We start from the raw sequence: 16,142 nt of genomic DNA, 5'->3' as shown, positions 1-16,142 counted from the left end.
ATGAAAACTTTAAAATACTCTGAATAATTGAAAAAAAAACCACCTTCAGATTGAATGGTATCCCGTGGTTATCAATAAAGTTGTGAAAATGTGAAGGAGAAGGTAGATGACTCCAGAGGTCAGTCCACTCAGTGACCTCAGGCTCAGAGCTGTCACACTGCAGTGATACTCCCAGTGGGTAAGACCCCTGCGGGACTGAGGTTGGGGCTGGGCTGTGTGTTTTTCTGCCTTGGCTTAACCTCCTCTCTCTTGTACCCTTCCACTTGTTGTTGTCTGTCTCTTGCTTTCTACAATTGCCTCTCTAGACATAAGCTTCTGTGGTAGAACAAATTGAGCTCCTAAACTGTGGTTGTTCCTTGATCTCATGACCCTAGAGTATCTCAGTTTTTAAACATAGATTCTTTCTCAAAATGGTACGTAGGTATTGCTCTCTGAGTCACACTGACTGACTAACATGGGTTTCTCCCCACCACTCATCTTCTGTATGGTAGAGGAATTACTTTATTTGCCTAAATCCACATTAGGTTAGAGGCCTTTAAAGGTTGTGTGGACTTGATATCCCATGAGCACATAAGGGGGAGGAGGTCCCCCTCAGTCACAGTCGTAGGGGAGGGGAGTAAGGGGAAAATGGGAGGGAGGGAGGAATGGGAGGATACAAGGGATGGCATAACCATTGAGATGTAATATGAATAAATTAATAAAATAAAATTTAAAAAAAGGGTTGTGTGGGCTTATCTTGGGTGGGGCACTGGCTCACCTGGCTCACCTCTTTGAAGGGTGTTGTGAGCTGTAACTATTTGGCTTTTCAATGCCCTGTTTTATCTATGCATTTTTCAGGTATTCCTTTGCTCCCATTGTGGATGGATATTTGAAACTCTTCCTCTTTCTCTATTGGAATTGAGTCTGTTTTTCTTATTTTACCTCTTCCTTCTCTGGAAAGAGAAGGAAAACTCTAGCTCCCATCTTATCCAGAAATGTCATGCATGTTTAAAAATCATTGCTATGGGGAGGGGGGCAGGTTGTCTTTGATCCATTCTCAGCTTCCTGGTCCTTGTAATCTCCATTTAAATAATTAAGAAGAGGCACTGTAGTGGAGAAGATGGTACACTCAATGGGTGAGACTGGACAGTGTCCAAGTGGCCACTGCACACAAGTGCATCTTCTCAAGGCATGAGAGAGGGCAGTTGTCAAAGACAGCACTGTTGAGCAATGTGTATTCTAAGTGGCAAGCATGGCAATTTCTACGGGATTTATTGTGCCAGTTTTTCATTTTAGGCAAATTTTATGGAGGTTTTTGTTTTCAGTTTCAATTATGTAGCTTTAAAAATCTCTAGAATAGACAACTTTTTTCCCCTGAGGAGAATTTTCCTAATGCAGGTGATTGACAAGTCCATTTGGATTGTCCCTTACCAGGATGAGAGGCAGAATGGACACAACATGAAACAAAGTAGTCTTTTGTTGTTGTTTGTTTGTTTTGTCTTTAATCACAAAACCTCTTGCTACACAGTGATCTTGTAAGGTTTAGGGCTCTTAGAACCAACTGTAAATGGTTATTTTAGTGCCATTCTGAGCAGCCTAAAATGTCACATTTCCTCCAGTAGCCAGAGTTAGGACTCAAGTCTCATATCTCTGATCAGTGCTTAGAGTCTTCCCATTTCAATCACTGGTTTTATAAGCTATTACTAATGAAGCAGAGGTCCAGCCTCAGTGTCTTGATATCCTGCCAATATCTAGCATCTTAACAGTGACACTGCAAATGTAGTAGTGCATAAAAACTCTCCATTAGGAAATAGAGGCTTAATTTTATAGACCTATGTTTTAAAAGTAGAGAATAGCTGATAAATCTATTTTGTCACCTCCCATATATAAATAAATTTTGTTTTCTTTGTGAAATTCTTGCTAATTTAAGACCCATTGGAGTTCTGACACATAGGAGCCTTTTGTAATTTATAGATTTTCACTGATTCAGATACTTAAAAATTGTCTGCAGAAGCTATCAAATATTTATTGTAGTCTTGTAAATTTTTAACTGGGAATCAAGGTTTTTAAATTTAAAAGTCCTAAGAGTAGTAACTGATAGGATATAGACTCACAGCCTTGCTTTTTTTTTTTTTTTTTTTAAGAATCTCAATAGAATTGACCTATGGGCATATCTTTGGTGCCATTTTCTTGATTGATGATTGATGTGGGAGGGCCCCACCCACTGTGGGTGGTACCACTCTTTGGGCAGAGTCTAGGCTGTTTATGGAAAGTAGTCCAGCAAGCCAGAGAAAGCAAGCCTTAATCAGTATTCCACCATTGTCCCTGCTTCAGTTCCTGGCCCCCCTTCTCAAGTTTCTGCTTTGAGTTCCTTTCCTGACCTTTCTTGATGATGCACTGTAAGTGTAAGAGGCAATAAAACCTTTCCTCTTCGAGGTTGTTTTTGGTTATGGTGTTTATCACAGCAAGAGAGAAACTAAACCAGGACAGCCCCCAAAGACAATTTAGGTAATTTAGATGCTTTAAAACCTATCACTTCTTATCTTCCAAATACTTTAAAATTGCATGCTCATCTGAAAGTGTCTGAGTGAGTGGATAGGATTATAGTTATCCATAAAAGATGTGCATATTTCATAAATACCTGTGTTTGAGTTTGTAAATGTTTTACAAATATGATAAAATTCTTCTTATATGTAGCCTTTCTGTATTTTAAGACATTTATTCATATTTCTTTAAGTGGGTTGACTTTGTCTTAAAATAAGTGACAATTCAAATTAGTAGTATTTCCCTAAAACATAACAATATATCAGGTTTTAGAGCAGCTTCCTGGCTCTGTGTTTTGGGGGCAGCCATTTCTCTTGCATAGTAACATTGTCTTGTGTAGTGAAAGTTTAAATTCACCATGGTAAGGAAAGAACATTTTCATAAATTTAGATCTTCTCAGGATGGGGGATCTTTTTAGACATAGCAAGGTTGAAACTAAATGGTTAAATAAATACATTTTGAAAGATTCCATTATATAGCTGGAAAAAGTAGAAATGGTCTTCTCTGTGAAATGTGTTTTCTCTCTGTAGTTGTACATATCTCTTCCTTATGAATATAATAGAGGATAATTTCATCTTCAAATGATATTATCATAATAAAATTGATTGATAGTGTTAATTTTTTTCACCACCAGCATCCCCTTTAATAAAACACGGAAGGTTGTATGACAGGAAAAGGGAAGGGTGAAATATGACCATTTATAACCACATACACAAAACAGAAGAAATGAAAATAGAAAGAAAACCCTTTGTACGTGACTAGTGCCTGGCAGGGGGAGGCAGGCAGGGCACAGCAGGCCACTGGCCCTACTTGTAGAGGATATTGTAGCGTCCAGGTCGGTAGAGAAGGTAGACTTTGGGCTCAGAGCCCTCAGGGAGGACATGTGGGTTGGTGGTGCCACCCTCACCACAGCCCATGTACTCCATTTGGATGGACACACTGAGGGCTTAGGCCAGTGCAGCGATATGGATATGGTCACTGTCCTTGCACATGGGTTCCACTTCCTGTTGGCAGAACCCCTTAATGGTCTGGCCACCCTCTATGAAGTACTCGAAGACCTTGCTGTCCGCTGCAGGTAGCCTGAGGTGGGCAGCAGCAGGTAGACCACAAGGTAGTCTGAGGTGCTCTGGTCACTGAAGGAGGCCAGCAGTCAGCGACTGAGGTGCTTTTCCACCTACTCTATAAGGTCCATGAATGTGTTGTGGAAGTCCTCAATGGTGACCTCGGTGAAGCCCTGGGATACGGGGTCCTCTTTGCTCTTGGCAGACACAGCCTTGAGCCGCAGTGGCTCCAAGTGGGAGGAGCTGAGTGCTTGATAGAAGCAGTTGCCATCGGGCCTGGTCTTCCGGATGCATGAGTACTTTTTGTGGAGGTCCTTGATCTTCTGTTGGTAGATGTTGCCATCCTCAGCATACTCCTTGCACAGCACTGAGAGTTCCAGCTGCTGTGACACCAGTGGATTCTGCAACACAATTTCTTGCTGGCTTTGGTCCTGCTGAGCCATAATGGCTTCATCATAGGGCAGACAGTCAACACCTTCAGAATCACTGCCCAGCGGCTCCTGCTTCTGCTGCTGAGGTTCCTCCGCTGTCATCTTTAAACAGCACCGCACTTGTGTTAATTTTTCTAATGACAAAAGAAATTGCCCAAAGTTGTCCAAAATTCCTAACTGACCACTAATTCAGACAGTGCATTTATATTGAAAATAGGGTATAAATAGACAATACACCATACCCCTAGCATTTACACAAATTTGAGATTTTCCTTTGTAACTCTGTGACTCATATTGGCAGTTGGTTAGTACTGGGAAAGATGGCTCAGTGAGTAAAAACATGAGCACCTGAGTTGGAAAACCCAGAACCCACACAAATAGCCAGATGTATCTGAGTGCCTATAAGCCACTGCCCCTGCGGGAAGACAGAAGTGGAGATAAGAACACAGAGATGCTGTTGTCCAGTTAGCTTGGCACATGCAGTGGTGGGGACTCTGTTTCAAAACAGAGTAAAAGGTGAGGACAGATACCTAAGGTAACCCTGTGACCTCCACACGTGCACCACGGCACAGTAATGTACTCCTCCACATGAGACACAGAAGCACGCACACAAAAAAGTTATTGATTAAATTAGGAATATTACTATTAATATGTATCTCTTTTTATTACAGAAGAAAATACTCAGGAAACACCACAGATGAAGAAAAGCTTGAGTGAAAAGGTTTCTCTCTACAGAGGTGACATTACGTTGCTAGAGGTGGATGCCATTGTCAATGCGGGTGAGTGGTTCACTTTTCTGTGTCTTCTTTGCTATGCCTTTACAACTTAAAAACATTTCCTAGACTGTCTTGGTATAGAAATGCCCTAAATCTTTTTGTGTGTGTGTGTGATAAAAAACATTGAGGAATTATTTTATGTATCCAATTGAGAGTACTGGGCTACAGGAGGAGTAACGAAGTGTGGTAACAAGTTTTTCAGGGGGAGTTTTAGTAGTTAAATGATCACTAGCTTCTTGCTTGAGTTAATGAGCAGCAGCAGTAGATCAGCAAGCTTTTCCTTTCTTTTGTATAAATCCTAAAGATACACTTAGATTATATCACCCAAAAGGAAATGTGGAGAAATTATTTCTTTGATTTCAAAACCTGACTTGTTTGTAAGTTTTCACCTTTTTTATAAAATGCATTTTACTGGCACAATTTTAATGTATAATTTTATTCTTTGGATATTGAAGGAAATATGACAGCTATTTGTGTTGTTCTTGTCTCCTGTATTTTCTTGTATAGCTATCTGTAAAAGAGATATGGCAGTTGTGGTTTTAGAAAGATAAATATTAATAAAAGGAAATTATGATTTGTGTTTTAGAAAGTTAAACCCCCCTTGTAGGTTGAAAGTGTCAAATAAAAGTAGGTCTAGGCTTAGGTGAAGGCAGTCTTTAATCGCAGGGGCTCATTGATAGAAAAGCCCCTTTAATGGAGCGCTGAAGAGAATTGCAGTAGAGGAACTATTTGACCCAGGCGATCCTTACGTATCTAAAAGGTCATTCAGAAAAGGACTTTTTTTTTTTTTAAACAGGAAGATGTAAACACATACAGAAAGGAGTGGCTTTGGGGAACTGAATGGTGACATTATACAGGTGGTTCTTTGGAGGAGCCACTAGAGAGTGGTGGACTGTCATTAATAATGGTGGCTCAAAATGCAGCAGTTTAGAACCAGGAGAGAAGACGGACTTAAGTTTGGTGAAATCTGGTACCCAGGCTTAACCATCTAGGAGGGGAAAAGGAGACAGAAGATTCACGGGTGAGATGACAGAGTGAGAATTTAGACTGCCTGTGTCTGGACTTAGCAGAAGCTACAAAGTGGTTGCCTGTGAGTTTTCTGTAATCCCAGAAGAAGAGCTCTAGTTTACAGTTAGCCTTCCCTCAGAACACAAAAGAATGGGTGGGATTTCCTGACCTCTGTTGTTTTCCAGGAGTGGAGGATTCAGCTAAGTCCTCTATTGTCTCAGGTAAAGAGTAAATTCACACACTGAAATGTAGAAAAATGCAGAGTAAGAACTGAGGATGAGTTCTTGGGGTCTCCCAGGAAGGCTGGAAGGCTCCGGAGCTTGCTCCTCCTTCAGAATTGGGGGGTCAGTTGCTTTGTAAAGTACCGGCTCTGCCATAATCAGGGCTCAGTTTCCTTTTGCTTCTAATGGCTCTTTGCTTCCTTTCCTCTCTGGTGCCTTGATCACCATTTTGAGATGTCATGTCCTATCAAAAAGGAGTGTAGATTGTTTCGTCTCTACCCAGTTTGGCTGCCTTCTTTAGTTTGATTTCCATCCTGTCACCTTTAAAGGCTCAGCTATTCCTTATGTGTAGACCCCATGGGTTTTTTCTTTGTGCACCCCACCCTCCCCTCCATTTTGAGTTGTTTCCCTCTAGTCTGTGGGGCCTATACAGAAGTCAGGGTCTTGGACAGGATATTTGTCAATGTATATGACCTTTAATTCTAAAATATTTAAGATTTAAATATTTTTATCAAATAGTTTTTTATAAAAGTACCACCAATATTCTAATATGTTTTTGAAATTTTTAGCCAATGATTCTGGTTGCTTCTTTTTCATTTTGTTAACCTAACATTGAATTTACTTTGTTCACTTGCTAGTAACAGTGACTTTTCTTGGGTTCTGTTAACTGTGTATTTCTGTTCTTCCCACGAAGTACATAATGGTACCCTCTTGGCTTATCGTTTTACCGTCCAAAGCAATGTCTTGGTTTTAAGCTTTTAAGAAATATTCAAACTGTATATGTGTTAAATTGACTTTATGCAATTGAATATCATACCTCTAATAATATATTCTGGACTGGGGACTTGATACAGTGAGGCAGTTTGGCTCTGGTTTTAAAATCATTTGTTTAATTACCAACAAAATATTTCTGAGTAATTTTTGTTGACACGAAATAAAATATTATTACTCAGAAGAACATCCTTGACTCACTATTTTGCTTACTGTTCATTTACCTTGCCTTTCCCTGTATATGTAGTTTTCTCATAGATGTTGCATAGTGTATACAAATCTGATGAATTCATCTGAAGATAAGAACCAACTTTTGCACCTTTCTAGCTCTCTGGATGCGGTGATTGTAATTTGGCTGTGTTCACAAGGGCTGGCTCAGACCAAATGTACAGGTAACGGCTCTATTTGCACATCTCTGCTGTGCAGCTTGTCGGCCTGGTATGAACTGAGAGGCACAGCTGTTAGCTTTCAAGTATACAAGGCAGCATGACAGAAAACTCCAGAGCCACCTCCAGCGAGAGGCAGTGCTCACAGTCAAGGTGCTAGAGCTGGCCTGCTGCCACTTTCTGCTGGACTGCCAAAGTTCTTGTGGGGCCACATTAGTATATTAAATCAATTGATCTGTATAGTTCTGAATGGAAAGATTTCATATGTTAAACTTGTTAATTAAGAATTTGTTGAAATCCCTTAAGCTTCCTTAAATGTCGCCAGAGATAAGCCTCCTCTTTATTCTCCCTTTAAGAAGCTGCACATAAAAGTGTGTGGTCTAGTAAGAGAGGTGGCAATGGGCATCATATTAGCTGGCAGAGAACTAATACACATTTAGAGCCAGACACACTTGGGCTCCAGTTCTCACACTTAGAACTGTTTTATTCTTAAATCTTATTTTGGAGTAATTATAGTAAATTGCAGGAAAATAAATCAGAGCTCTGTGTCACCTTTTATAAGCTTCCAGCAATGGTGATATCATATAACCAATAGTGTAATATAAGAACCTGGAAATTTATATTTATATATTCTTAGCAGTTTTGATAGAGATATGTCTAGTGTTGTGGAAAGAGTCTATCACTCAATTTACATGTCTGGACAAGGCAAACTTAGATGGTGCAATTAGAAGAGCAAACACACTGAGACAGGAGGTACATTTGGTTTTCACTCCAAGGAAGGTGGTGACTGTCTTCCCCCATGAGGTCTGATTTCACAATGTATTCAGTTGGGCTAGTCTGAAAATAACTGACACACTGGAAACAAAGGAGGAAGGGTCACTGCTTTAAGGAGAAAAGTGTCACTGCTGCAGGCCATCAGATTCCTATAATAGAGCAGTGAGCCATTGGGCAGCCAAATTTTTACTGCGTAAGGAAGATAAAGACACTCGCATAAAATTCTTACAAGGTAGGGGAGATAAGATTTTAATTCCTTGTGCTAAACACAATTTTTATAGTATTTGATAGGACAAACTCATTTTTGATATTTCTTATGGTATTGAGGGTCATATTTGGCTCTCATTTAGTAAACACTTTACCAGTGAGGTACACCCATGTTTTAAATAGTTCATACCATTTTTAAGTACATAGGTCTGTGTAGTTTTATCTCATGTAGAGATTAACCTAACCGTTACTAAAATTTATATGTAGAACCATTTTATTAAGAAAAATACTCTTTTCTATATTATGACTCATCTCCACACTTTGTTAATTGTTTCCTTTGTTTACAGGTTTTTAGTTTGATGTTGTCCTGTTGTTCTCTTTTCACTTTTGTTGCCAAGAAAGTAAAATTATAGAAATAGAGAGTAGAGAAATGTCCAGTAGAGATTGAGGTTTGGTGATGAAGGGAATGGGAGATTATTGATCAAAGAGACAACATTTTCAGATATACAGGAGAAATAGATTTTGAGATTTATGGAACAGCTGCATGATTATAAGCAATAATAGTGCATATTTTCAAAAATAAGAGTGAATGCTGAATGTTTCACTGTAGAAGTGGTAAGCAAGGCTTTGGAGATGCTAATTAGCTTAATTTGATCAACCTGTACTTTATAGATATATCAAAATATATAGTTCCTTATAAGTGCATGTAATTATGATTTATTAAAAGCAATGTGAATATAAACATGTTATATAAGAGTAACAATTATAAACTGCATTGAATCTTTTTGATCAACTTTTCTCACTAAACAAAATTCACTTTAAAGCTATCCATACATATTATTGCATTTTTCCTGGTACCAAAAATAGTTCATTCTCTTTTTCTCATCGTGGTATACATAGATTTAGAAGAGATTTTAGCCATTCACCCATTGATGATCTTTTGAATTCTTCTCAGTATTTTGCTATTAACAATGAGATTTCTGTGAATATATTCTATAAATATTCAAGTTTCTGTATGACTACAAGTTTCTGTTTCTATGGTACAAATATATGTACCATATATGTTATGATAAATGCCTGTTTAATTAAAAAAAACCTGCAATTTCCCATAGTATCTGTATTATTTTACATTTCAAGTGCTTAAGGAATGCAGTTTATATACTTTTTCATAGTATTTGGTGTTAGAATTATGTTTTGTTTTACTTTACTAGGTCTATACTGGTATCTTATATTTTAATTTGCATTTTCCAAAGGATTAATGATATTGGATACCTTTCTATATTTACTTATTAGCATGTATATCCCTTCTTAGAGGGTGTATTTGTTCATTTATAAAGGCTCTCAGAACCATCTTAAGATCTTTGTGAATTTTGGACATTGCTATTTTTAAGGTTCTGTCCTAAATCCTATCTTATTAAAGTATAATATACCCATATGATAATTATTTAAGAACTGGGTGACAGTTGATCATTTCACATCATTCTGTGTCCTCTAGACAATTAGGATAATGTTAATTCTGATTTTGTGGGTTTCATAGTTTGAAAACTCACTCATTTCCTCTGGGCCCAAGCATTTACCTAAGTCCTTGGACAGCTTGTTATCACTGTACCTATAACATTTTCTGTCCATTGCTAATACCAGATAGATAAGGCTAATTATTCAGTCTTTTAATCCTTAGTCTTCTCACACATAAAGTGGGTATGATACTGGAGACAAAGGTCAGAGGAAGATCATAAATAATATGTGGAAAGTATGGAGTTCAGTGTGACACATGATCTGCACTTTGGCGCGATTTAGCCAGTGTAGTTATTAACGTCTGTCTTTGGAGTGGAGTTCCCTCCTGCTTTCTTCTCTGAGCTAGCTCACCACAGGAGTGCTGCCCACAGTCAGCTGTGTTCCTCCGCATCCTCATGGCCTGCATCCGTTGCTAGTGAACAACAGATGCTACAGCTAGAGAAACTGTCTTCTCTCTGAGTAGTTTTTCAAATATCATATATTTTAACATGAATTATGCATTACTAATTATTTTATTAAAATTTGATATCATAAAGAAGCATTTTTTTTCCTAGGGAAACGTTCAGTATTTACTGTGAACAAAATTCACATTGTTAACATTGGTTATGTCATAAGAATACATGAAAACATGTGGGCAGACATACTTAGATCATTAGGGCTAAGCAGGCAGATTCGAAATAATACAAATTTTTTTCCTGACAAAAGAGTCAGCAAAGATTTATGAAGTGCCTGCTTTGTGAGCCATAGATGTGCTTCAGTAACAGAGATAAATATATGCTAGTTGCCACCTGGCATGGTAGAGTTTTTATTAGCTCCATGGCTAAGGTATCTGGGACAAACGGGAAAACGTGTCGCCCCGGGAAGCAGTGAGAGCATGGTGTAGCGGGGAGCCACAGCTGGTGAGTGTGCGGAGAGCAAGTGCGGGCAACTTCAGATGATGAGGGGCATCACGTGTCACCTTCAGGGGATGAGATTTAAAAAAAAAAAAAACTAAAGTAAGTGGTGAGTGTGAAGAATTTTTCAGGGGAAAAAGATGCAGTGCATATGTGTTAGCAAGGTTCCCCTGGCAGTGGTGTGAAGGGCCATTTAGGGAGCAGTGAATTTGACAAGACAAGCAATGAATGACAAGACGCAAAGATGGAGCAGTTTAGCTTTGTAGTGAGCACCTCAGCTGAGGTAAAGCCGGAGCTTCGCCTCTTATTCCATAGCTTTACTGTTGTTAGTTAAGTCTCTGTCCTCTTCACTTGTGAGCTGATCCTGGTGTGAGTCCAGTCTGATTTGGAGGAATCTTAAGTCTGATGTGCCTGGGTTAGATCACAAAAGCTAGTGTCAAACTATATTTGTGTTTCACCAGTATTATTGGATTTCTAGTTAATATGTACTGTGTGCTAGGATGCTGCCCATCTGTCTCCCGCAAAACTGCTCGCATTAAAACCACCCCACCAATAGTTACCATAACCTCCCCTTTTTTCTTTTTATTTTTAGATTTGTGAACTCTTTTTGGTCCTTTTTCTTTTTTCTTTTCCTTTGGTGCAGCTGTGTGTGTGTGTGTGTGTGTGTGTGTGTGTGTGTGTGTGTGTGCGTGAGCGCACGTGACGTCTAGAGCTTGATGGCAGGCATCTTGCTCTTTTGTCCTCCACCTTATATTTTGAGGCAGGGTCTTCCGCTGAGCCTGCAGCTCACCCATTCTGCGGTACTAACTGCCTGGGACCTAGGGATTCTTCGCAGTGCTAGGACTGCTGTGCTTGCCTCCCCTCCCAGCCTGTTATGTAGACCTGAAAACAGCTCCTCCTGCGGGCTCACCAAATGGGCAGCTAAGCCATCTTCCCCGCCCTGGTCCTTGTATGCTTTGTATATAATATCGTTGGTCACTTTCTGCTTGAATGTTATTTCTCTTCCCTTCACTGACATATATTTGACAGCCTCTTTTAGCTCACGTCCATGACTTTCATTCCTTATCCAGAGACTGCAATGGAGGCCCGAGTGCTTTGATGGAGACCCCGCTTACTGTCCAGATGCAGACAACATGGTCCTCTTCATATTGCCTCTCTCTTTAGCCTGCTACCTTTAGGGTCTTCTTATAGCCCATAAGGTTAGTGGTGAGGACCTCAGTGTTTTGGATATATCTTTCTTCATATATTCATACCTGCTCTCTTCCCACGGATCTGTGATTCATTCTCCCTGTCTTTTCTTCCTTCTTTCCCTTTCTTCCTCCTCCTCCTCTCCTCTAGTCTTCCCTCCCATCACTTCTTTATTTAGTTGTGTAAAACAAAGAATGTGTTTACCTGTCAGGAGTGGACAAATGTAAGTACCTGGGAACACAACGTTAACATTCTCTGTGGGTCTCAGTAAAGTGTATGTTAGTTTTGGACTGAGAGTGGAATAGGTTCTTGTACATGTAGAGAAGTAGATGAGGTAGGGTAGAGAAGATAGATGGGTCCAGGGAGATAGGTACATTGTATATAAAGTATATATCAAGTACTTTTGTTGAAAATCCAAAGATAGTATGTAAAGTAAAATTGTAAATTAATTTTTGTTTCATTCCTGTGACGAATTAATCAAAAAATTTGAGGCAGAAAATGAGTTTTTAGACTCCATAACTATGTTGTTTTACTTTAAAAAATATTCTTCATACAGTGTGGACACAGTTATTTGTCCCTTGTCTCTTTTCAGCCTTAAGGTAGAGGATATATTTGTTCTCCTGTCTTGGCATAATTTTCTGAATTGTATTTTGAGAGAAGTTTAGAGATGCATCCTTAGGTCTTCAGCCTCCTTCCTTTCTTCTCCTGTAATATTATTAAAAAAATAAATAAAACTTTGCCCTGGGAGATAAGTGCCCTTGCCAGATTTCTCAGGATTTTATTGAAAGAAGATTATATTCTTGTGATCATTTCCTCCTCTAAAATATGCTTTCTAGTAAATTCCTGGTGATTCTAATTGCTTCCTTATTTCCTCACCTTCTCTCTGTCAGACTTCGGCTGCCATGCAAAATCCAGCTTAATTTCTTCTTGATCTTCTAAATTTCCATACACAAATTGTGGGTATGCCAGGGACGTTAAGTGTAATTAGGAGTCACAGCAAGCAGACCCGCCATCTTAATGCAGCATCAAATAGGATGATTTGTGTATATTGACCAGATTCAAGAATAATCTTGTGCTAAGCCTTTTGACTAAATGGTTTTGGTGCTGCCTAGCTCTTGGGGGAAAATATGGAGCCTAATTTATGATTCAGTGTTATGTCACTACAGAAAATTCTACACAGTCACAGAAAATTATTCTGCATGGGATATACTTTTAAATTTATTTGTAGATTACTGGCTAGGAAATAAAAGCAGGATAATGCTCCAACCATGAATGAGATGGCTTTAGTCAAAGATTAATGTTCACTAGAACAGTACTATTTAAAAAGGAAAAGTGAGGCAGGTTGATTTGTTCCTGCCTCACACTCCAGCTTCCAAGAAGATGTGCATTTCCCTGGAGTTAATCAAAGACACTTGGAGTCAGATCAGTTGTTATTTTAAGTATGCCTTTTTGACTTCCTGGCTTTGGAAGCATTGGAAAACTACTCAGTCATTAAAAACTTATACTTATTTTTTATGTGTATTGGTGTTTTGCCTGAATGTATGTCTGTGTGAGAGTGTAGAGTCCCCTGTAACTGGAGTTATGTATAGTTGTGAGCTGCCATGTGGGTGTTGGGAATTGAACCCAGGTTTTCTGGAAGAACAACGAGTGAGTGCTCTTAACCTCTGAGCCATCTCTCCAGCCCCCAATTCAGTCATTCTTAACATCTATTTTTTTATTGGTTAAGAGAAGACATACTATAAAACCTGCTTCATAGAGCTATTGTGAAAATATAAAGACAATGAAAATGAAGACATAAAATACTTCGTATAGTACTCATTACTTAGAGCCACAGTCTTACAATAGTAGCAGATTACACTGCTTATCTCAAAAATAAAAAAAGTGACTTTGTATAGGAATGTTGCAAGATTTTCAAGTCTGATAGATAGGTAGTTTATGGTCAGTTAAAAGTGCATATTCTGTGTCCCATGGTTTCAGGTATTACAGTATTTACTTGAGTTGTATCCAGAGGAGGCCATCAAAGTCTGAAACTGCAATAAGAACTGTGACTGTTTTTTAAAAAAAATCATGTGCATATTCATATGTATAGCACATGTTTGCCTGGTGCCAGAGAAAGCCAGAAATGTGGGCTTGGAGCCACTAAAGATAGAGGAGTTGTTTGTGAGCCACAGTGTGGTATCTGGGAATTGAACCTGTGTCCTCTGCAAGAGGGAAAAAATGTTCTTAACTGCTGAGTTCTATGATGTGTCATACCATCATTTTCATGGTCCTTTTTATATTTCATGTTTGTGGCTGTCCATACACTGGTGAGCCCAGGCGTCCGAGAGCTGCTCAGTCTACAAGGGATAGTGTCTCAGTAGTTAGTCTCAGTGTGGGGTTGACGGCTGGGGACTCCTGCAGAGCACCTGGTCTTTAGTCTACATTGGAAGACTGAAGCCCCTATGTGTCCTGCCCAAAAGTCCATCTACTGTGGAAATTCCCTTCACCGTTGTTCTTCAGGGTTTTCCTAAATGAGGACTGTGATGCTGCAACTGTTCACTTCTGGGTGGTGTAGAACGGGCAGAACCATCTATCATCTCTGCCTGGGTCTTTTCCGACTCGGCTGTCTGATCATAGAGCACATCCTGTGGGGTCACAGGTGCTTGCTTTGAAACAAAAGGCATAGTAGCGGGAGTCGGAACCACATACAATTGGGTAAGTCCCTCCTGTGACTGAAGTCAGTACCTGCACTTGCTGAAGCACGCACATGCCACTTCCATTTGACACCGGCTTGCCGGTATGCACATCTGACTTTGTGCCTTGGTGGATCAGATAATACCCAGCTTACAATGGGACGCTCAGCTGGCATGGTAACTTGGTGGCCCATTGTCAGGTATTCACTTTTCACTAAAGCCCAATCACAGGCTAAGAGCTGTCTCTCAAAACAGGAAGTAGGTGTCTTCAATGGCAGGGCCTTGATTTCAAAATCATGAGGCTCTCCACTGTTATGCAGCCATGGAGGACTGTCAAAACTCTCCAATCGGTATTTTTGTGTGCCACGCCCACAACAAATAGCTTTGGGAAGCTGGATCTTATGGCCCAAGTGGCAGACAGAGCAGTCTGCACAGGAGCTTGGGTCTGTTGAAGAGTTGTTTCCTGTTCTGGGTCGCCCTCAAAGTTAGCTTCCTTCCAAGTCACTTGTGGTAATTACGCCAAATGAAAGTGTACTGATTCCAGAGTCCAATAGGCTCACTTTGTACTTTTTTCTTAGTAGGAAAGGCCAGCTACAGCCACTTAATATTTCACCTTGTGAGAATTATATCAGGTGGGCAGTGGGGGCGCACGCCTTTAATCCCAGCACTTGGGAGGCAGAGGCAGACGGACTGCTGTGAGTTTGAGGCCATCCTGGATCCTGGTTTACAAAGCAAGTTTACGACAGCCAAGACTACACAGAGAAACCCTGTCTCAAAAAAAAAAAAAAAAAAAAAAAAAGAATTATGTCAACATGCCTGACATCACTGGACTCTGAGAAATTTGACTGGCTCTTAAATTTTGCTTGGGTTTATTTCCCCTCTTGTGATATGCAAATGCTTTACTCATTAGTCCATAGTGCTTGCTACTTTCTGCTTATTTGGTACAATCAGTGTGTAATGTCGTTGATATAATGGGCTGCCGTGAAGCGTTGTGGAAGAAATAGATAGTCAAGATGCCCACGAACCACATACTGACACACTGCTGGAGAATTAATATAAGCTTGAGTTAGAACTGTAAAGGTGTACTCCTGCCCTTGATTGCTGAAAGCAAAATGGCTGCTGGTCCTCATGGAAGGGTATGAAGAGAACAGCAGTTGTGAGATCAGCAGCTGCATACTGGGTTCCAGGAGACATGACAGTCTTCTCAATAGGAAACCACATCTGGTATAGCAGCCGCAATTGGAGTCACTAGTTGACTGACTTTTTGAACTGCCGTCTTCCATGATCCATTGCCTAGTGCACGGGCCCAGTAGCAGAATTACAGGGCTCTGTAGTGAGAACCGTTACCCGCGATTCTTCCAAGTCTTTCAGGGCACTGATTTCTATAATCTCTCCAGGGAAGTGAGGCTGGTTTGGGTTTGTGATCTTCTCTGGTGGAGGCAGCTCCGGCAAGACTTTCCTTTTCCTCTCCTGCTGGGAGCCATTGTGGAGATCTGCCACTCCTTAAGCTTAACTGTCCCAGTTGTGCGCGACGAGTCAGGGACCCACTGTGAACCAGATTTTGGTTAAAAGTTCATTGATCAGCTGACTGTATGTGCCCATACTTGAATCGGAGAGTCAAAATTTTATTTGTAGTCACCTGGAATCAGTAGCAATTCACAGCTGTTGTGTGCAAGCTTTATTATTCCCTCACTCCAACGCACAGTTGTGCTGATG

The 16,142-nt window shown here is 40.0% G+C and overlaps 1 protein-coding gene and 1 pseudogene across 10 annotated transcripts in view; one reads left to right on the top strand and one right to left on the bottom strand.

Moving 5' to 3' along the window:
- MACROD2 (mono-ADP ribosylhydrolase 2) overlaps positions 1-16,142 on the top strand; it is a 1,913,815-nt gene that overhangs the window by 58,548 nt on the left and 1,839,125 nt on the right. For 8 of the 9 annotated variants that reach the window (XM_084774709.1, XM_084774708.1, XM_084774707.1 and 5 more), the window contains exon 3: positions 4,687-4,794. In XM_084774709.1, the coding sequence (XP_084630835.1) occupies positions 4,687-4,794 (108 nt within the window). Of the gene's footprint in view, positions 1-4,686; positions 4,795-7,118; positions 7,157-16,142 lie in introns of those variants that run through there. The other variant, XM_084774713.1, reaches the window with a different exon arrangement.
- On the bottom strand, positions 3,288-4,130 carry LOC311593586 (ubiquitin thioesterase OTUB1-like; annotated as a pseudogene). The gene has a single exon. The product of its transcript is annotated as a ubiquitin thioesterase OTUB1-like (transcript).

Source organism: Acomys minous (genome assembly GCF_964271855.1).
Source record: "Acomys minous genome assembly, chromosome: 3".
Taxonomy (NCBI): domain Eukaryota; kingdom Metazoa; phylum Chordata; class Mammalia; order Rodentia; family Muridae; genus Acomys; species Acomys minous.
Note: the sequence above shows the minus strand (reverse complement) of the source record. Positions and strands in the feature narration are given on the sequence as shown.